Raw genomic sequence first — 23657 nt, 5'->3', positions numbered from 1 at the left:
CTCTCAGAGCAGCTGGGCCTTGTGGACCAGTCCCTATCCTGACCAAAGGTTCACACAGAACTGGCTTTTCACCTTGTTGGAAAAAATTCTTCATCTTCTTTGGGCATGAGACCGTGCTCCCTCCCCTACTCCCTGGGAAAGGGCTTCACAGCTCTCCCAGGACATGCAGACCTTCTTTAACAAGGCAGCTTCACGTCTCTCCCCTTTCTTCTAGTTCCTCCTACTCATCTCCTGCCTTCTGAGCATGGGAAGGGAGAGAGAACAGGGATCTGAGAAAGGGCTGAAGAAGAGCCTTAAAAAAGCAAAACCACCAACAACAAAAAAGCAACGGCCAACACAAAACAAAAAAAAAAACCCAAACAACAAAAAAACACAACAAAACAAACCCACCAAAAAGCAAAACCAGAACAGCAACAAAAATCCCCACTCCTGCACTGGCTGTGGCTTCCTTCTTTGCACCAGCAGGGGATGAGGCAGCAGCTCCACACTGTCCCAGGAGCAGCTTAAGGCATCTCCAAGATGGCTAGCCAGGTCTTCCTTTCAGGAGTGCCACTCAAATGACTCGTGTTGCCTGCGCCTTGAGCCAGACTCAGCACCAGCAGAGTGAAATCAGCACTGAACACTTTTGGCACGTTCAGATCAGCTGAAGCTGAGTAGCTGGTGGATGCTGTAACCAAGAAAGATCATCTTTGCCCTCTTCCTGTAACGGTGAACATCTGGTTAAAAAAAAACCCAATAATTTAGTCCCACACATTTCTCCAGTGCAATACAAAACAACATTGCAGTGAATAAAAAGGAGGCTAGTGGCATTAGGTTGGTTTGTTTGTTTTAAATCTGCATTTTCTGTTACAGGTTCTTTGAAAACAAATGGTGAGGTGTTCAAGTATTTCCTTTGAAAGAGCAATCTGAAAAACTAGCTTCCTTCCAAAAAATGGCCTTTCTGCTCAAAGTGCATTTTCCAACAAAAAATCATTCATACAAAAATGTTTTGACAATATCCAGATCATCCTGCCAGCTAAAGTATTATAGAATTCCCTCTTTTATTTCCTTTCTTTCTCTTTCCTTTTTAAAGATGACAAACTAATTTGACAAAAAGATGAGAGTGGAATGTTTTCTAAAGTCAATACTGGGAGAAATGTAAGGAGAAAAAAATACAAAAAAGTTAAAGGCCCCTGAAAATGTCATCTTGCCATTGTCTTAATGAAATACTAGATTTTTAAACAAAAAGGCTTTCTACCCTTCCTTTCTTCTGAAAATATTTTTTTTCTTTTTTCAATTTTTACTGAAATAAATCAATTTTTTTTTTCTTTTTCACCTTGAGTCGGGCAGGTGGGTGTTATGTCAAAGGTTTATACTGAGAATCCTATTCTACTTTACTTTGCCCAGTATCTTTCAAAACAGCATGCAGATACAAAACTTATCTGTGTCAGTCACCTAGAAAAGCAACAATTATTTGTGTGATTTCATTCATAAGGCTTGCTCTACAGCCCAATCATAAATATACCCTGTCTCAGACACACAATCCTCTGGAGGTGTTACCATTAACAATATTTTGAAAAACCATATGTGTTAGCAATATCACACCAGAAAGTCTTCACAAAGGGGCAACATAACAAGTTATACTATGAAGTCAAGAGAGTAGAAACGGTAGAAGTATGGACATTACACACTGCTTTCCTAAAATGATCAAAACCATTAGACACCCCAGTCTGATCATTTATCTTTTATATGAGGAGACATGTGAAATAAACCACTTGATATCAGAAAAATATATTATGGAACAGGATAGCATAATATAAAATAAACCTCCTGCTTATATTTCATATGCAGCAACTGTTGTAAAAAAATGCCTCCAGCACTGAAGGCAACGGGTAGAACATTACTACAAAATCCTCATGTTCCGTGGCAATGGGATGAATGACTACTATACTGTGTATTTTATGAAATGCACAGTTAAATATTCCATATGAAAATACACAGAGGTTCTTTTACTGTGAAATTACCATACCAGAAGCAAGACAAGGTCTCTTCTCCCAACATCAATAGGACATGAGGAAATAGCCTCAAGTTGCACCAGGGGAGGTTTAGATTGGATATTAGGAAAAATTTCTTCACTAAAAGGGTTGTCAGGCACTGGAACAGGCTGCCCAGGGAAGTGGTTGAGTCACCATCCCTGGAGGTATTTAAAAGACTCGTAGATGTGATGCTCAGGGACATGGCTTAGTAGTGGACTTGGCAGGGCTGGGTTAGCGGTTGGACATGATCTTAAAGGTCTTTTCCAACCTAAACAGTTCTATGATTCTAAGAAATGCTTCCTGCTATTAACATTAGGATGTGGTTCTAATAAAAAATTTTGACAAATGACCCTGTATTTTTTATATTCAGTACTAAGGGATGTGGCCTTCATTCCACTGACATGCCTGTGCCAAGATTGCTTTCTCCCCAGTCTCTGAGTTTTTTCTCTAACCTGGGGGCCAGACATCTCTGTCAGTAAACGGAGACATTGACAATTCCCTAACTTCGGAGTCAATTTGTGTGAAAGCTGTATGCCTGTGAAAGTAGGACCAGGCATAGCTAGATGTGGCAGAAGAGCTGGAGCACCCACAAGACCCTGTGCCTAGGCACATGCAGGCGGGTGGCACCCCTATGCCTGCACATGGTCTGGCTGGTGAGCAAGCGAGTAGAAACATGCAGGGAACAGAGCACTGTGTAAACAGTCACCCTGGAAATAAGAGTGAACATAGGCAGAGCAATTACCCTTGTGCAAATTGGGAAGTGGATGGCTCACCTTTCCGTTTCATGAGCACCTAAGCATTAGTTTCATTGGACTGAAGTCAATGATGTTTATGGTAATTTTCAGCTGCAGCAGAAGTGAACATGGTCTGATAAAAACACAAGTTATTGTTTACTTGGTGTCTTGCAATTAAAAAGTGCTTGTAAAATAATCTGATGGAGTGTTTCCTTCCAGTTTGCTATTAAGATAGTTGAGATTAACTTAGTAAATACACCATGCTGCAGACTGCCAGAGTTTCAGATGATCTCCTTGAAACAAGTTACTTTTCTCCAGAACCTTTGGACTCAAAAGTTCCTAAAATCAGGTACTTCCCACAGCAGTAAAATGCAGTTATGTCAGAGGTAAACTGAAATTGCCACTAGCAAAAGAAGTACGCCCCAAAACTTTGTAGTAGAAATTGAAAAGTGACAGTGATTTTAAAAATGACACTAATTACACTGACACTTGGTCAGGCTAAAGGATGAATATCCTGATAAAGACTGCTAAAAAATACAGATGAGTAGGACTGTGGTCTCTGTCTCTTCCACAGTAGCGCAGTCCTTCCAAACAGCTTGTCAAAAGGTCAGTTACTGACATCTAATTGCACATATGGAACTAGCATCTGAAGCAGTCTTTGGAGGCCTGCTATGTGCATATTGAACATGTAAAATACTATTTACTGTAAAGATAAATCCAGCATACAGTATTGAATTTTTACATTTGAAAGTATGTTAGTTTTCAAAGTACTTGAACATGGGATGCTGATTTAGTCCGTGATGCTGTTCTGTGGGGATTAATATAGAGATCTGAGACAGGTATTCAGTCCTAATTTATACCCTGCCAGAATAAAAAGACATTTGAACCATTTTTGATATTCAGATTTGAGTTCACAGAACTGAAGCTCTAATTATTACCACTGAAGAAAAAAGATTTACATTACACGAAGCAGCATAACCTCCTGAAAGGCAAGTGCAACACATTTAATCACGTAGCTGTTCAATCCTAGTCCATATTTACTATTACACAGTGTATACATATACATGCGCTGTTATATATATACTATTATACACTATATATTTTTATATATATATACTTTTTATATTTAATATATATTAAACATTACATATACTTTTATATTTATGTCATTAGTCAGTGGAGGACCTCAATGTGCTTTACAGAAAAACCATACAAGCATACACCGTAATTTCTCTGAACAGTTCTCTGTTTAAGACAGTGATTAGAATATGCATAAAATGTGCAGAGTTTGAAACAGCAAGGCAGTGTAAAACAGACCATTTTTAGACTTGGTACAGTTCTTTCTTTCCCTTCCCCCCAGCTGATCTCATTTTCCTCCATTAAATTTACCTTCTAGTTTACTACAAACACATTAGGTCTCAACATCAGAAGTGACCACAGTGAACAAACCAAGAGAGAGTGAAGGCAGAGAAATCCTCCTGTTGATGTCTCACTCACCACTCGTATCCCCACATCACTGAATTTCTGAGATACTGTCAAAACTGAGTCAAATCCAGGCCCACGGACGTAGAGCCAGAAGTAATGACTACATGCTTACACCCATGACATACCAGGATCAGAAAAGGACTCTGAATTATAAGTTCATACTTCACTCCACCCCCAAACATCCCCAAATGACCTGCACTTTCAGGAGCAAATTAAATTCTGTGGCAGTCCCTTTAAAATAAACCATTACTTCCCAAAGCTGGACACAGAGCTGCTTAAGGAGGCAGAGCATCGCATGCCAGAATCCTGTGGCATTGCCATCCTGCAGACTGGAGCTTGCCACATGCTCCAAGGGGACTGAAATTCCAATATATGAGGAGCCTCTGAGAGGGTGAATGGAGGATAAACTCTAACAAAGACATAAATGAAAAAAAAATAATTAAATACTTAATTTGTGAAAGTGCCTTTTGATCATTATAACCTCTGGTTTTAACCACCCTGATGTCTTCTTCCAAGTATGGTTTACTGATAACACATCTTCATGGCACCAGCAATGGACTTGTTGATAAGTTAAATAATGGGACTATTTTCAGACCATTTTTATAGCTGAAAATTCTCATGGCATAAAAGAGTCATCATACAGTTATTTCACTGTGGAGAACTGTTATTTTTCTTAGAATAACTTTGAACTCTGTAGCTTTCAGGGAAGGGGGATGTTTTTCAAATAAAACCCTGCTTCCATTCTTCCCCCAAAAGCTCAGCTTGTATTAGCTGGAACAATAACAAATTCATGAAGATATGTATTCAGGCAGATTGTAAATTTAGCCAGAACATTTATATGTTACTAAATCCAAACAAAGATCTAAAGTAAGACACAAAACACCATAATAAAAAAAAAAACCCAACACAAATACAACAAACACAAATCCCTCCCCCCAAACCACCCCCCCAAAAAAAAAACCCCCAACAAAATCCAAACCATTCCAAAAGATATGGACTGACATTTTTAAAGCTGAGTAAGGGACCCAACCACACAAGTCCCAAAGAAACTGATTAATCATGTGGTTGATTATCTCAGTTTATATGCCAAGTTAATTCCTGATATAACTTCATTGTCTTCGGTGGAGTTAGACTGCAAATGTATTTGACAGATAGTCATGTTTCTTCTCCAAGAATAACTTCTGAAGCAGAAGGTTTAAACATGAGTGAATGAAAGTCCTGAGCCAAGTTCTACCCTAATTTAAACCCTGTACAAAACAGCTGACTTGGAAGTCAGGGTGTAAGGAAAGGCAGAAAGAGACATGAGTCTATTCTTCCTTTGCTGGGACATTACATCAATTCCCTTAGGTCATGTCTCCGAAAAACACAGCGGGAATCCAAATTGCAGTTTGTTGGAGATTCTTTCCTTCTAAACTTGCAAGTTCTTGTATTTCACAAACAGTAAGTGTTCAGGGAAGAGGCTGCACTAGTCTTAGTGGAGGACCATGAAATTCACTCGTATTAGGTACTACATCAATCCAAATCTTGCCTGCTTCAAACTGTTTTTAATCTTCTTTGAGGATAAGCACTGGAAATGGTCCTATTAATATGAACATTGGAATTAGTCACCTAATTTAATCAGAAAATAATGCATTTCAGACATTCTCAACCTCAATGTTATTTTGAATCAAACCCCAGCATTTGGATTTTTTTTGTGTGTGTGTTCGGTTATTTTTAATTCATTATTAGTATTACAGTTAAGCAAGCCTAAGCAAGGCTGACAGGTCAAGCAGGCTGCATACACCTTTGCTAAGGTAAGAGGGAAGAAGTAATGCCCATCTCAACTCCTTTTATGCAGCATTGCTAAGGAATGACTAGGGAAGTTATATTGCTTTGCCCCAAGTGCCATTTATGCCAGCAGCAGAAATCTGAGCACTACAGCTCTAAGTGTAGTGAATTCCTAATGTCCTCACTTCTGGTTCTTCTGCTGGCAGAAGTTATTTTACTAAAAAGTGATGTAATCTGGCAGTAAGTGAGCTCAACATAAACAAATGGCTCCACAGTAATACCCCTGCTCCAGGGAGATCATCACTAGGGCGGGCGGCGTGAGCCATCAAGCTGGTCTCCAGACTGACAGCCCAAACACTTGGGTGCCCTTCCCAGCTCTCCTCTCATTGACTATTTTCAGTCAAATCAGAAAGTAAAGTCATACACGTTGTTTTAACACTCCACTGGATGCCAGGGACCCATCTGCTAAGCACCCTTAATGAGGCAAAAGTGAAGACATTTCCCATCCGACATAGTTTGCAACAGTTATAAACAGGAGAGATATTGGATCGAGAGCATCTCATGTTCCACATCTGTGAAATGCAGCTGATAATCTTATGCCTTGTAAAACTGCATGCAAGTGAAAAGCTCCATAGGATGGGCTATGACCACTGCCATGAAGGAGAGCACAGTGTTTGGAGGGAATTGGCCAGACCAGAAGCAGGGAAGCTGAGCAGAGCCAGCCCCACAGGAACAGCAGCTCTGCACGGCCCCACGCTGCGCGTCCCCAAAATTGGCCACTGAGCACGTGACTCTGAAATTGACACTTCCCCACTCACCTGGCATTGTGCAGGGGTGGCTTTTCTTCCCTTCACTGGGCTCAAGCAAGACTTATACAAGTACTTTACCACCAGCAGTGCATACAGAGCAGCTTGCTGGGCTTGCTGTGCTCCCCGCTGAGACCTGCCAGTTGAGGGACACCAAATGCCATCTGGTCCTATGCATAGCAGCCACCTCCCACCCTTCCCTTCTTTTCTTCAGCTCCCTCCTGCATATGTGATTATTTGTTATCTCTGCACATAGGCCTCCCTGCTGGAGACTAATACCACCTACTTTTTCCCTCTTCACCAGAGCTTACATCTGTGATCTCTAATTCTTCCCCTCTGTAGCACTCAACGCCTGTACCATTTCATCCTGTGTACATAGCTGTACCTCTCTTGTCCCAGGCTCATCTCAGCAGCTGCAGTCCAGTTCTACTTTGCCGTCTTATCACTTGTCACCTTCTCAACACCTTCATTTGGGCTGCCTCCAAACTCAGCTTTTCTCCCTTTTCCTTCAGAGCTGCTGCTCTCTATCACCTATCTCAGACACTAGTGCTTGACAGACTGTCTTCCAGTCCCCTTCATCACTTTGACCCTCCTCTAGCAATTTCCATCTACAAGTACAAGGTGTTCATACCAAAGTGGACTATGTTTAAATAGGAAAATAGCTGGACAGGTTCCTCCAATCTCTTCTGCCTTTTCTTTCTCTTCACTAGCTACTCCAGGTCCAGGCACAGTCTCAGGCACTGCACACAGGTAGCACATCACTGTTTGTCCTTCAGAGTACAGCTGTGAAAGGAGAAAGCATTTTTAAAATCTCTTCTTGAAAAATAAGATGGTAAGGAGTCTTTTGAAAATGTGACAGGAGAACTTTTACTCTGCATCATTTCCCCAGTCAAAATACAGAAAGGAAAAATAAAGAAAGAAAAGGAAAAAAAGAACATGCTGTGTTTTTTACTAGCAATTACAGAATCTATTGCTAGCAATTAAAGAAGAGCCATGACTAAACTTTTGAAACATCAAGATGTTTAAACTATTCCAGCTGAGATAAATTGTGGGGGAAAAAGTCCTGATGCAGACATCATGATGGATGGAAAATAAGCTACACACAGATCTTCTTGTAGTATAATGACATCCATGTTAGGACTATGACTTGAAAAGTTACTGTGGCTAAGAATTGTCACATTCAGTCCGAGGGCCAAGGAGAGCATTTCTGCAAAGGTTAAAAAAAAAAATTAAAAGGTAGGATTTCCTAAGGAGAATGAAAACTTAAAATAACACCGATTTAAAATTGCTTCTTGTGTGGTAATCTCATTTCCTTAGAACCAGCTTCTTATTGTCCTTCCAAGTGTGAGGCATAGTTAAATCTTCCTGAAAACAAATGTTCTGATTAAGCAAAGCTTAATTAATTATACTTATTCTTCAGGCTGTTGCCATGTCCTACTCTTGGGCACAGAAATCTGGGATGTGAGACGTTCTCATAGCTTTAATTTTGAAAAGGCTCAGGACTGGGTTAGGTGTCACATTTTACTGTCCGTCTGTAACTGAAAGAAGGATGGAACAATCCTGTACAGCTGACAAGGAAAACTTTTCCTGTAGCTGTAACCACTACAATCATAGCTAGCACAGTGGTATCTCTAGCTCCATTTTGGAAATGCGGAAAGGATTTTGAATAGTTGGTGGTGGTGAATGCTTTGTTTACACCACTAGAAATTCAAGGCACTGCTTAGTTTTAAATTAGAACATAAGCAACATGCTGACAAAGCCTATATAGGCTGTTTTTAAAGAGGGTGGAGGGATAGAAAAAATTAAAAGAACATAAGTAGCAAGATCTTAGACCATAAACTGAAACTGAGAACTAGTTATCCCATGCTCCAAAATCTAAAGCTTTATTTCTACTTCAACAAATTCATTAACATTTGTTGACTATTGGTTTAAAATATTACAGCTGATTACTTTAAGTGACAAGTAGGTAAAACATGGAAGATAAATTGTTGCAAGGTAGGCATGCCAAACTACAGAAGGAAGCTATTTAGCCAGTTATATGTTGACCTTTACAAGGTTTCAAATCTGAACCGTAAATTTTCAAGAATTAAATTGTTTTGGTTTGAAGCTTCAAAGCATCCTGGTTCAAAAACTGCCAACCCTTTTTTCCACTGTTTACGGGAAATCTAAAGCATCCAAGACAGTGCTTTTTCAAAGGTCATCTCCTTGTAACACTGTAAATGGGGTGGGTTTGGCTTTTTAATGGTAGAAGCTATAGTGACAAAAAAAAAAAAAAAAAGTGAAAAAAGGTTAGAAACTACAATTTAAAACCTCCTGGTATTCTGGTAGTCTTGTTCCAGCATTGTTCCATGGTAAATGATTAATACTGTAAAGAGTTTTGGGGTTTTTTTCATTTTGTTTTCCCCCTTCAAAAATGTGAATTGGGCTACAAGTAGTGAAAAGGTCCCAGCTGCCACAATAAGCAATGCTGAATTCTGCTCACAGGTCAGGGGAGCTGCTACATGCCCATTCACACAGAAAAGTTTGCTGGGAAAGCTTTAAAAACCAGACGAGTTGATGGCTTGTGCATCTCACCTGGGTTCTTTTTGTCCCTCCAGCTCTCGTCGTACGCTTCCTGACCAAACGGTTCATCTGGGAGTATGATCCAACGTTAGGTAGGTTGCATTTTGTTCTGTACACATGGTATGCTGTATATAATAGCATGGCTGAAGTAATGGAAAGTCATAGAGTTAAAATTCCAAGCCTCAGACAACCTTTAAATTTGCTGTAAAAAGCTTCTCTATGGTCATTTAAAGCTGGAACAAATGATTACCTAAGATGGCAGAATAAAGAAACAGTGATGAACTCAGACGAAAGGAGAACTAATGTATGAGGCACATTCCTGCCTACACAGAAGTCAATGGGGATTTTGCCGTTGAAAGCAATTGCATTAGCATTGCCCTCTGAAAATTATTTAGTGTGCGATCAGTTTTCTGCTTTTGGATAATCCGAACATCAGCTGCTAGAGAATAAAACGGCTGGGATACAGATCTCAAAAATTCAAGAGGAAAAAAAAGTGTGGGTACTTACAGTCAGTCTACCTACCCTTAGGTAAGTGTTTTGTCCTCACTTTCAAACGTACATTGTGTCTCACTTTTTGGCTCACCAGATAGGGACACCAGTCATCAACAGAGATTCCACGTCTCCCCCACTACTCCCAATTAGCTGTGTTGGGTCTGGTGCTTTTGAGAAGCTGGCACAGATATCTCAAAAAAGACTTGTCAAACAGTTGCTCTGAATAATTAGAGGCCTTGCTTGGAAATTTGGGCCAAGCTCCAGTTTCTTAGTATTTCCTAAGTTAGCGTATATTTGAGTGCTCTGCACCAGAGAAGGTCCAGGACAAGTCCAAGACAAGGCATTCACTTCTTAGAAGGCACCTTCAATACCTCAGGACTAAGTGATTTACACATGAAGTAAGGGGACGGGAAATTTCCTGTCCTCTGACCATCCACTGCCATCTCCTTCCTAACCTTTCTTTGGAGGCTCAAATACAGACCATAGAGTTAAATACCTATTTCTTTGTTAAGGTTCTTTCTCTAATTGGTTTCACCAAAGAAATACAGAATGCTATAAACTTGCACAGCAGAAACAAAGATGAAAGTTTAATATGCTTTGTCACAAAACTTAGGCAGCCCTTCCAACAAAGCAAAGTATCCAGTATTATACTAAGTATTTTTGTGTGGCAAGATGAACAAATGACAGATACCAGAAATCTCATCTTTGGAAAATAATTCACAGAAAAACCTGAACTCAAATACATTCTTTTATCTGCTAATACCAATATACTCATCAGTGAATTACATGTCACCTGCCTTGTACTGCAATACAGGGTGTTCAATATAGTGTTCTATTCATATTATTAGTATTAGGACTTCACAGCTCCATCACTAATACATCATTTTAAGAAGCTGACAATAGAAGTAGTACATAAAGGGTTTTGTATCAGTATAATCCAAGTACATTTATTTCTTACAGGTAAACTGCACGCAAAACTGTCCTTGTTGCTTTGCTTAAGTACACAAACTAAGTAATTAGCAAGCTGCAAGGTTTATTATTTTTTGCCCCATTATGAAGGCCCCACACCCTTTTTGGTGTGCAAGACTTGACATTTGTTTCTGTTTTACAAATGAATACAACTGCATATTAACCATGCCCTTTAGGAATCTAATCATCTTCTGTTTGCAACATGGAAAGCTTTCATGCAGGCAACAGTCCTATCTCAATAAAACAAAACCTAAATCTCTTCTGACTTACTGAATTCTACACTCTCGTTCAGTTTAGAGAACAGCAGCTTAAATTAGGTATTACAGTCATTGTGAAGCTAAGTGCTTTAAGTTGCTCAGAGGAAAATGTTTGATAAGTTGAAAAAATGAATAAACTATTGTCAATAAGTTATTTCTTAATCATAGTAATCTCTGGTGGAAGCTGACCACCAAAGATTGCTTTTTAAAGTGCTCTTTTTTTTAAACTAAGGATCATAACAGGATTCAAAGGAGGCTCTGAATTGTTAGGGGAAAAAAAAATCTCCTGAAATTCTAACCAATATTCAGGCCTTCAGAGATCAATCAGAAAGGGACTGTACCTTCAAAAGCTTTATGAATCAATGCTTGAATAAATATATTTCTGTCTTTTTCATGATCATCCTGCAGTGATTTGGTGTCCAGTTACCTGTAAACATCACTGAGCTGAATTTACTGAGAAGTTTTAGCAGAACAGATTAATTTCTTCCTAGCAATCATGGACTGGCAGCTGGGTGGAAAGAGGGATATCTACATATTCCACCAAAACAAGAAGTTTAAGTTGTGTCGAGAGACCCTTTTGCTCTACAGGGAGAATAAGCAGCTTTGTCAAGTAATTTTGAAAGGACAGGAGTAAAACAGATGCAAACTATCTAGCTACTAAACAACATGAGGTTTTGCCAAAAATCACTGGGGCAGTGACAAAAATATCATATTTATAGTTTATTACTTATTCAAGTTTTCAGCTACCCATTAGCCCTCTGATGCAAGGAATCCCAAGATAATTCCTATTTTTAGGAAAGCTTTCACCAAGCTTTACAAGGCCTGATGGAAGTTCAACATGATCCTAAACTAAGCATCAGGGTAAAAAAAACCCTTGTCCTCTTTTAATTTGAGGGTGGTGCATTTTAACTGGAAAGGAAAAAACACACCTTATAAATATTCTTGACTACTCTAACCTGCCAGAAGAAAATGAAGGACCATATTTTTAGCAGCATGTGGATATACTGCTGTATCTCCAGAAGCCAAATTGCAAACCACAAAATAACATTTTCTGGCAGGATGAACATCACTGAACCTTGCAAGCCTTGGCACATGGGCTGCTGCTGAAGTCAGGGCTTTGCAGCTCTGCCACTTTTGTGCAGGATGTTGGATCTGTGCAAGCGTTGGTAGGACAACTGCATCCTCACAAAAGTACATATCACTCTACTTTTTATTTTGCTATTCTCAGCCAAGGGGTAACAACTGCAGCAAGGGTCACTTTCTGGAGAGTGTTAACCATCAGCCTTGACTTCTCCATCATTTCTATTTAATTGGCAAGTCACTGTCACCATCTTGGCATGGGGTTTTTTTGTTTGTTTGTTTTTTTAAAAAGGTGCTAAATCTCTCAGGCTAAGTGGTTACCTAGCATTATCAAGGCAAATGGGTTTCCACTTTCACTCTTTAGTTTTAACAAATCATACAACTATCTCACATGGTTACAGAATTAGAAGGTTCAGTGACAGAGCTCTGTGTAGAAATGGGCTGGAACTGCACATTCAAAACAAATACATACAGTTTTCTAAAATATTAAATATATGGATTCAGCATTAAACTTAGTCTTCTTTACTTGTTAAATATGTACTAAGAAAGGGGATTGTGTTACCAGATGGATTAAGGTTTGTATATTTCTGAATAGAACACAACTTGCAAATTTATAAGGAGATTCAGTGAGAGGTTAGAAGGTCTAAAACCACTTGGCCTGGTTAGGGCATCGCTTAAGCCACAGCCTAAAAGCACTTCACAAACATAAGCAACATATCTGCGGTGGATTGAACACAGAACTGGAAATTTCTGTTATATTTCAGTTTGGCTCTATGAAGAGATTCGTAGAAGCATGAAAACAAGCATTTCTATGTACCATTGCAGCAGCGCTTGCCAGGAGCAGGGTGGCAGCAGGCTGATGATTTGTCCCGCTCACCGAGGCAGCACCCTCACAGCAGTGCCGATGCAGGTGGTCCTGGGACTCGACCACCCCACTGCTGCCACAAACCCAGCAGCCTATAAACGCGTAACACTAGCCAGCCAGCATCGTCTCAGGGAGGGACATACTCTATGGGGATGAGTTTCAAGGTGGAGGCGCAAAGATCTATATTCGTCCATGCACTCTCTGTGGGTGAACTCTTAGCCTGAATTGCAGGACTTCCATGGACTCCAGTAACCCAGGGCTTCACACCATGATTTTCAAGGCTGCTGTGAATAGCTGCTCTCCTCAGTGTCAGTAAATCGGAATAACAGTCTGTATCTCAGCAATTTCACCCATGAGCCAGTGGCGGTGCCCAGAATTTAGGGTGCCTTCACCTGTCTTCAAAGATGGAGAGATATTGTGGTTTGTCGTCAAACAAGTAATATATAATTGAATTTAAAATTGGAGGTGCTGAACTAGAGTAAGTCAATGGAATTGGCAAATTTATTTTTTCCTGGCGGGCAAAAAAGGAGGTGGAAGCCCAAAGAGTTATCACAGCAGTAGATAGACAGCACTCACAGCCTGCAGAATACTTTACGGGCAACAGCAAATTACCTGCCTCTGTAAGCTGTGACATGCAGGGACACTCTCATGGATCAAATGATGAAAGACGAAAATTCATCATAGCTATGGCTAAGTGGGTGCTTTTAAAAATGTTTTGCAGTATTTCTCTGAGAATGCATTCGTTGTACCATAGCCAGAACAATTTGCTTAACTAGAAACAGAGCTGGGATATCCAAGATTAAAAAAAAAAAAAAAGAAAGAAAAAAAAAAGAAAAAAAGAGGGGCTTATGAACGGGGTTGTGTCATTTGTACTGAATTAGCATTTTTATGTGCAGTTGGGGGAATCAGATGCTTTCTGAGGTGAGGGACTTAAACCAGCCAATTTTGCGATACAGGGGAAAAAAACCCAAACAAATAAAACCTCAAGGAAGTGCAGGAGACAGGTTCCTCAGTTCTTTCCTTGATTTTGTCACTGATGTGTTGCCTTCAGTCTCTCTGCCTCTGTTTCCCACCTGCAAAATCCTTCATCTCATAGAAGGGTTGTAAATCCTTTAAGTAACTGGTATTTATAGAGTTAATCACATATCAAAGCTGCACAGAAACACAGAAACAAAAGTCTACCTATAAAATAATAGCAACCAAAGGAGATCATATATTCGTTGACCTTTCCAAAAGTCAGTTGGCTTTCTCACACTACCCCTAAATGCCTTTCTCTAGCTGTTCACATATTTCATACAACTTTGCTAATCTTCTGTAAGGAAAAATGTCTCTGAGCAGATACTCAGCAGAACAGTGCATAACAGACTGCTCTGTCTATGAAGGCAGAGACTGAAAGCATAGGAGTTTATTTAATTTGAATGGGACAGAGAAAAGGCTATTCATTACTTTGAAGGAGCAGAGGTAACCATAAAGAAACATGAGTCTTAAGAAAAATTATAAGTCTGCTAGGACTAGTAGATTAATGGTGACATTTTTAAAGAGCATTTCTTCCATTTTAAGTCACTGAGGGTTTTGTCACTCTTTTTCTACTGGGAGAGGAGAAAACCTGAGTTGGTGTTTCTAAAAAGTCCTATCTAATGCAAGAGACAGACAGACTGTAAGACACCATCAAACAGTGGTAAAATGTGTAGGTATCAGTAAAGCAGCAAAGGTAGGAGATAAGGTAGTACAATTTGCTCTCCCACTAATTTGATTATGAAAGGCCCATGATAGCACTGTTTTTCTCCAGCATAACATGAAACAGCCAAAGGGCTGCAGAAAGATACACTAGATAAACAAGTGCTTGAGGGAGGGAGACAGACACCTCTGTAAGTGCCCTGAATTATCTCACAGCAGAGAACTTCATCTCCTATTGACCGGCTCCAAACTTTACAAATTTCTCTGCTGTGGCAAGAACAGCAGAAATCACCCTGCAAAGGTATCGTTTACATTGGCAAGAAAGCTATTCCCATTGCAAAGCTGGTTGCAAGGAAGACTATTTTTACATTAGAAGGGTAGTTTTGCCTGTATAACCACATCTGTAGTTGGGGGTTCCGTTAGCAAAATTATATAAATCAGAGGTCACAAGGGAAGCTTGCAGATACCATAGATAACGCATTTAACATTACAACACTAGAAAATATTGCTAACCTGAGTTTCTTTTCTGCACCTGATAAATACAGATCTGTACAAACGACATAAACAGTAGAGCAGAGTGGGAATATATCCAAACTAGCTTCCATCAAAATGGTCAATAACTAGGAACAGCTTAGCAGTGGGAGCCAAGACCTCACTAAGAATAATTTACTTTAAAAAGAGAAGATGCAAGAACTATTTTTCTGGGTTAATTTTGTGCCAACACAGCCATGATAAAAAGCTTAAGTCCAAATACTGTTCCCAAGGACTGCCTTTGCTCTCTGGTTTATTCAGCTAACACATTGTCTGGGCAGCTGGAATACCATCTGAATACAGACTCTTCATCCCCAGGATTGCTTTCCCTGCTGCAAATCACAAGCTGAAGAAACACATCTTTGTATGTTGCAGATTTCTAGTTTTCTTTACTTGTGGCTCACTCAGCAAGTTTGTCTTAACACTCCTAAAGGTTTACTGCCTGCCTCTACCATAAAAATACTGACTCCCAGCAGCGCAGCTGAGAAACTGCCCAGACAGCAAACAGAACCTTTAACAAAGGACCCCATACTAAAGATAAGTGTTAATAAATCATCAACTGATGGTCCCTTCAGCCCTAGGGTGTAAAGGTTGGCAGACCAGCAGCCCCAGGAGGAAGGCAGCCTGGAGAAGCCTTCCCTCCCAGCCCTCTTCCTCCTGCTGCACAACGGGACACTGCAGTCTACACAGTGCTGTAGACCAGATCATCAACACGCTTACCGTTAAAAATAACCATTTTCCATAGCAAGCAAAAGAGGAGAGAGTTCTGCCATCATCTTGCAAAACTTTGCCTTCTGCACATTTCGTCTGAAGACTCATGTTGACAACTACTACTTACCTAAGCACGAGCTAGGAGTAACATATGTGGTCCAGTGCGGGCTTTCAGCCAAAGTGAGGTGTAACGGTAACCAACCATTTGGGGCTAGGAGGAATGGCTGCCAATCTGCGTTTCAAGGAGTGCCATGACAAATGTGCAGACGCTTAATAAACTGCTGGAAAACAGCCTTATTTTCAAGCCAGACTCTAGCTATTAGTATCCTCAATTTTTACTAACAAAATTACTCATTCCTTCTGCCTCAGTGCTTAAGGGATCCAGCCCTCAACAGCCCAGATTGTGCCTTCCTAGGCATCTTCCTGGGTTTCTGTTTTTCCAACTTCAAAACAGTAGAAACATTACTTCACTTGATACACATTTAATACGTTATATCATTTTTACTTTATACCTCAGCAGTAGGAATTTATACTGAATGTATTATGGCAATGAGCCGCGAAAGTATTCCTGATTCCTCTGAGGTGTTTGTAAGGAAATGGACCGGTATGGCCTAGAGCACCTTAAACCCCAACACTGGCTTCTAAAATGCTCAACAAAGACTTGAAATGATGAAATTGTAATTCAGAGCAGCAGAGGAAGATGCTTAAAATAACATGGGAAGCAGTTACCTGACAATGTGGTTTGTTTTATTTCACATGAGTCTCAAGATGAAGATATTCCTGATGCCAGTAATAAAAATATTGCCTTTTTACAGTAGCTCAACAGACAGCAAAAATCAGGAATGGCAGTGACTGTTCTTGCTGTAGCTACAGCTACAAAATATTTTGCCCTTACTTCTCTTGCTCATCATACTTTGAAATTTTCTGCAGGTGAGTAGAGTTTCCACTGCTCGCTTTTGCACCTTCAGGAGAGCAGGCTTTTGCTTTTTTTGTTTTAGGTGTGAGAAAAGTCTCACTGGTTAATTTTCATTTATATTGGCAGAAATAAGATGAAGCTCACAGCTTCACTAACAAAGACTTCTTGCCACAATCAAACAAAAAAGTGTAGCAAAATATGGTTTATTTAGTCTTAAACTTGTCATGGGCATAACTCCTACCAGGAGCTAACATCTCTGATTAGTGTTGGTGGAAGGTTAAATTGAAAAAATTAAGAAACAGTTAAAGCCTTGACGTTTACTCCCTACTAGTTAGCACTGCTTTGGTTTTGTTGGTTTTGTTTTAGCATGCTTTGACAGACCCAGTTCCCAGCTATCTGTACATGTTTTCTCTGCCTGTCTCAGTAAAAGCTGGTGAGGAAAGAACCTATAGGAAAGGAAAAGTAACACCGCTCCTTTCTCCTTTAAAGAAACCCAGTCTTCGCACACAGGAGAAAAAACATATGCCGCAGAGGCTTACAAATAGACATAACTTTTTTTTTAGAGCTTCAAGAAATCTGTATTCTAGCATTTCTATTTGGTGGCCAAAATGCTGTTCAATGAAAATGTCAACGCATCAAGAAAAAAAATGCTTTTCTGTAGATTAGTTTTATATCTTCTATGTGTTCTACCTAAAAAGCAAATTCTGGAGATGCCACAGATCCTTTCATACCAAGATGAGAATTTCATTGTCTCGTGGGGCTCTGCATGACTAAGTAGGAAAATGTGATAAATCCCAAACTGCTCACTAAGCAGCAACCATGATGAAGCCTCATTTCTTCTGAATTTTTTATCCATATTACCTACTGTGGTAGCTATTTTTTTTGCATGTATCCTTGTGCTCCACAGGGCATGCTTTGTCTCCCATGAGCCCCCACAGCACCTGAATCTTCTTCTAAGATTCTACGAATAAGTCTTTGCCCATCTCCAGGGCAACAGGACCTGGGACAGCCCCGCAGCAGAGGCACATGGCTGCTGCCTGCCCAGTATACGCTGGCTCTTCTGCTCTGTGCCTCCGCAGGGGCATTTATAGGGTCTCTACCCTCTGCCCAGCCTGCATTTATACAGGACAGAAATATTTGAGAGTTTCGCCTTGGACAGAAAACAACTAAAAGCAGATCAGCAAGCTAAGACACACTGCCCGCAGTGCCTGTCATATGACTTTTTTTGTGCACAGCTTTAATCTGACTGGTTTGTGAATACCTGCTGTACTGTAGTCACGACTCTGAGTACAGCAAATGGAGCCTTGCAGAAGGCAGCCAATAGAGCCAAAAATGAAGTTAGAAAGGAAACTCCTTTGCATTTGCACACCAGTGTATCAATTCCAAAAGCAGCACTCATAATGGCAAACCACGTGTGAAGTAGGCTAGAGTTCCTAGAGTTGAATTAAATATCACTGCAAACAAACACCTTATTTTTTTCATATACTTTTTGGGTTAAATTTCTAGCTTGACATGATTGTTCATGTAGTATGACAGTCATACAAATAAAGCACATCACAGGTACTGTACAACCCCTTGAAACTTTTCCTTCTGTATTTCCTGACTCTCGGGGTTACACAGGCAGAAACACTCACAGCATTGAAGAGTCCAAGTCCAATTATCAGAGCTGTCAGTGTCACAGAGTTTTCTGTCAGAAACTTTCTTTTTACTAATTTTCCTCTTTTACATGTGATAACAACGACTGCAATAACAACGCATGGCATGTCATTTGATGGTGTTATTGATAAATCACCCAACTATGCTTATTTTTGGGTCTGTAGTATCGGTTAATAAAGAGATGTGTGAGGATAGAATGCATTAGCATTAGAAATACGTTCTAAATACACAAGGGCAGTACTGTGCTTACTGTAAAACCACTGACGGTTGCAAAATAAAACCCCTCCTGTAAGGTAAATAATGGATGGAGTAAGTAAAAGCCAGATGCAATCAAAAAAAATACATTCAGCTGAGTTTTGAGAAGATCTGTGGTAGGGGAAGGAAGAAGGCTGGAGAAACTTTCTGAGTCAGGAAGGTACATTCAACTTACAGGGATTTTCTAAAATGTTAAAGGTTCCTGAAGCAATAAGGAAATGCAGAGGGGGACAGATTTCATAAAGGCAGGCTCAAGGAAAGCTCTCGAGAACATATCAAACAGCACCAGGGTTAGTAGTGGAGGTAAGTTTTTTTTTCCCTGTGGGGTGTCATTATTTTCAGATGTGATAGAGAGCTACATCCTGACGGATGTCAAAAGTTGCAGAAGTCTAAGCAAGCAGGGAGTTAATTTAAAAAAAAATAAAAAAGAACCCCACCAAAAAATTCACCAAAAAATCCCCAACCATCCACACCCCCCAAACAAAAACCAAACAGCAAAACCTTTATTACGTAATCAGAAATAATTATGGGAAATTTTAGTCTTTTTAAAACATACTGCTCCATTGCCATCCAACAAGACTTTAACCAGAATTTAGAAGTTCATGCCTATTAGCTGAAGCTTTTTGGTCTGGACAATCAGCTGTAATTATTACACAAGCTCTTTCTCTAGGTCTCTTGCTGTTCTCAGATGCAGTTGGCTAAAAGCCACCATGCGGCCAAAGTTGCTTAGAGCATTTTTATATGTCCTTGTTTTATTAACCTTTCTTGACAAAAATGAACTAAAATTCTAAATGGAAACAGAGTCTGTGTCCCTATGTACTTAAGAGCAAACAAAAGAGACCAGGCAGTTCCTTAAATCTACATGTGAAACGGTGTATGTCATTGCTCCATCTCAGCTGATTTACCTACTATTACAAGTGTTTTCCTAAAAGCAATAAAGCCTTCCAATGCAAATATTTCCTTCCAGAGCTGTGACATACCTCGATATATACTGCCTGTTCAAAATAAACAAGTACCGAAAACAGCTTTTTATATCACTACAAATCTAAACCAAGAACTAGGAATTACTTCTCAGATAATAGTTTTTCTTTAGAAAATACAAACTTCTGAAACAGATATATTCAATAGATCAGGATAGTCCTGCACAAATAGGTTTGACAAATGACCATTTAAGACTTATAAGCCCAAACTCTATTAAATATACACATATTTAATAAAAACCCCACATATATAATAAATATACAATAAGCACTGCACAAGGATGTGATATGGTCAACCTGTGACTGAATATCATATCTATGGACAGTCTGTGGATCATGGGCTTCAAAGTTTTCTCTATTTTAGTATTTTTTTCCCCTACATTTTTTAAAATCATATTGCTCAGAAGAATAGGGAGATTTGTAATACACTTATCAACACAGAGAGCCCCAGGGGAGATCTTTAATTCCCATCTCCAATCATTATTTCCACAATTATTCAGTAGCTATGGTAATTTAAAAATTTTATCCAGTTCCTATTAATGAATTATTGTGGCAATATATTATACACTTAAAACCAAACCCACTGCCACCACTTTCCAAAATGTTTCTCAGGCCTTTTGACAGCTCTAAGTGTTTCTGGAATAAACTACATTTTTTCAAACGATAGGATTGTGAGAACCAAAAGTACTTTGCACAGCAGGAGTCCTGGGGGATGGCAGCTTTATATCCAAGCGGGACCCTGAAATCTGCCATCACCTTCCAAAGCCGCAACCATCAGCACCTTTGGTCTTGTTATTTGGAATATGGCTAGAAGCATGGCACACCCCCAAACCAACATGAACGGGTCAGATTTACTTATAATCAAACACCAAATACAGCTCTCTCCACAGCGCTAGCAGCGTAAGGCACAGCACAGCTCAGTCAGCAGCAGCAGCTCCCCGACAGCATTGAGGCTAGCAGCTTTGTCACTGAGTCTACTAAGAGCAAAACACAGCTCTGCAGTTTCATTTCTAGCTGAGGTTTTAGCCATATTGCTATAGATATAACATATAGGCATCACCTGGTGCAAATGACAATCTGAAGCTTAGAAAGCTGCCTGTAGTCATCTTGGGAGCCACTGGTACAGTGTTACACTTTGCTCTTTCTACTTCACCATGATGATGCAAACGTAAGACATTTACAGCCTGGATTCATCTGATGAATTTTAGACTTCTAAGTGCTTTTGAGGCGTGATTTATCTGAGAAGAGAGATCAGACAAGCTATATCCAGCACCTATTTTAATTCATCAACTCTAATAGGAGTCGAGGGTGCTTAGCAGAGACACAGACACATGCACTGTCAGTGGTTCCAGTTAGGGATCCAGCAGGTATCTCAAGTCATCTAATTTCTCTCTAGCTGTATGTCTAAAGAAAAAAAAATACAACTGAGAAAATTATATTAATAAATCCCAAAGCAAGGCAATATGTTTGTGAAGTACCATGGAATCAATATGAACAGACTGGAAATCACAACTTCAGGGCTCGTAACTTACAAGACAGCCAGATTCTTCAGATGTTTCTGTTCCTTTGAAAAAGCTATGTCTGTGATTACATCAAAAAAATGCTTTAAACATCCAGCTGTTTTACACTTCTCATTAAAATTCACCCAGCTACCACACATTCCAAAGCACAGGAACAAACACACATTTACTAAGATTTATTTACACTAATCTGACCCAAACCAGTCCTACTCATCCAGGATCAAATTCCATCCCAACGTGAGCAGCCAAAGTGAGTTAAGCTTGCACCATAAAGTGCTGCCAGAGTCCTATTTTGAGAACTCAAGTATCATTTAAGAATCATGCCACTTTTCTGTGGCGAGCACAAGTCTACTTGAGATTTATTGTCCCATTTCACGAGGAAGAGCCACATGACCTACCACACTCTGCCTCCTAAGAAGGACATTTCACAGATACGCCGCAAGCGTGGTTGGATGAGCACTTTCTCAAGTTGTATGGACTAGTTCGCAACATCTACTTGTCAAGCAGGGTCAAATGGTTGAAGGCATTTAAGCACTGGAAGGCCTATACAAGTAATGACCTAACATCACCCTACTCGGTGAGCCATCTCTTCTTCACAGCACTCTCCCCCAAAGAAACAAAGCATAATTTCCTAAATGACCTTGGACGTGGAGTCCCAACCTAGCACTGAATATTTTAGCTGCTGAAATAACTTGTTGAAGGTGCATCACTGCAGCTTCCACACCTAACTAGAGCTCCTAGCTTTTCTGCATTTCCCCGGGGGAATCGCTGCAGCTAGCAGGGTGCACAAATGGGACAGAGACATACCACTGACAGACTTAGTATATCTTACTTTGCTGTGTAGGTACAGCCTCAGAATCACAACAGTAGAACTCCAACTCCTTCTGCAGCCTTGCAATACTAAACAGAAGGGGTATTTACAGCTTTTTTTTAAAAAAACTAGCCTTCATTGCCTGAAACCCTACAGCAAAATTGCTTGCCATCTGCCTAATTACGTTGACCATTTGTCCCTATTAGAGGCAGCTGTGCTACTTACAGCAATTAAGGTGGCACAGGAGGGAAGTGACATTTTTGGTTTGGGAAGAGTGTGTGTAGCAGCAACAGCATCAAAACACTCATGATTATGAAGGTGACATTCTTAAGTACATACGGAAAAAAGGCATTCACCAAACATGAGCCCTTTCACAAGTTCAAATTAAAGAAATGTGTTTCCTTAAAGATATCCTTCATCCTATTGAGGAGATTTGCACCAAATAAACGAATTGCATCTCTGACAATGCAAAGCAGAAAAGCATTCATAGTCCCTGGCTGCAGTTTTACAGCATATGCATTTGTCTTTTGATATAGGACATCTGTGAGCTAGCAACAGTAAGAAATCTGAATGTTAGCACAGATAATTTTCCAAGTTTTGGGTCAAACACTATCAAATTTAACTTAGCAGCTCATTAAGATAAACCAAGCCCTTTTGTCATTAGTTTTTTGATTAGTTGCCTGGTTCTAAAACCTAGGGCACAGTAAATAGGTCCCTTTTTATTCCTATACCGTAGTGTGAATGCTTAATGCCCACTCATTATCCTTATAAATCATACACAGGGAAATCACTGCTTGAGACCTTGCTAGGAGAGGGGAATGTGATGATTTCAGCATGTTTCAAAGAGACATTCCTAAAATAGCTAACTGTTCTGTAATTTTATCATAGTATAAGGCCTGAGCTTAGTGGTTAGGTTGCCTGATCTGCAACCATACCGGTTTTGATCTTGTGAGACTTCAGGCTACACAATGACCGGCTGTTGAGCTGGATGCTTTGAGGGTAGTATTATTTGTGCTTTCCAGGTGGCAGCCTTCCCTATGGGCAAACATGGAAAACAGGCTGCAGCCTTGCAGAGCTTTTTGTTGCAGGAAGCTCGGTCCTTTTGTTCGGCAGGGTGCAGTGTCCACAGACACAGCCCTTTGCAGCAATAACTCATGGGAAAGAAAGAGTTGTGCCATATGGGGAGATCTAGAAGAGTCACCATTGTAGAATGGAGGCCTTGAGTGTGTTCCAGAATGGCTGGAAGAGCTCCAACAAATAAAGTTTAGTGAAGCCGTACATCATATCTCAGGTCTTATGCTGGCGTAGCTGTAAGGAAGATACAAAAAAACCACCTTACTTTCTTTTAATATGTTTCACAAAATATGTTCTTATTCTAGAGTCTACATATCGTCACCAAGCTACCATTGATGATGAAGTGGTTTCCATGGAGATACTAGATACAGCTGGTCAGGTGCGTGGGTACTTGTACTGTTATCCAATACCTTGGCTCAAATAGACAGCAGGGAAGGGGAGTGCGGTGGTGGCAGCAGTGCGGTGTATGGCAGGTGTGCTCCGCTTCTAGGGAC

The 23657-nt window shown here is 40.0% G+C and overlaps 1 protein-coding gene across 3 annotated transcripts in view; it reads left to right on the top strand.

Moving 5' to 3' along the window:
- RERG (RAS like estrogen regulated growth inhibitor) overlaps positions 1-23657 on the top strand; it is a 109580-nt gene that overhangs the window by 81443 nt on the left and 4480 nt on the right. For all 3 annotated transcript variants that reach the window (XM_037390292.1, XM_037390290.1, XM_037390291.1), the window contains exons 3-4: positions 9405-9461; positions 23469-23542. In XM_037390292.1, coding sequence (XP_037246189.1) covers positions 9405-9461; positions 23469-23542 — 131 coding nt within the window. The remainder of the gene's footprint in view (positions 1-9404; positions 9462-23468; positions 23543-23657) is intronic.

This window comes from Falco rusticolus, chromosome 5 (genome assembly GCF_015220075.1).
Source record: "Falco rusticolus isolate bFalRus1 chromosome 5, bFalRus1.pri, whole genome shotgun sequence".
NCBI lineage: Eukaryota > Metazoa > Chordata > Aves > Falconiformes > Falconidae > Falco > Falco rusticolus.
Note: the sequence above shows the minus strand (reverse complement) of the source record. Positions and strands in the feature narration are given on the sequence as shown.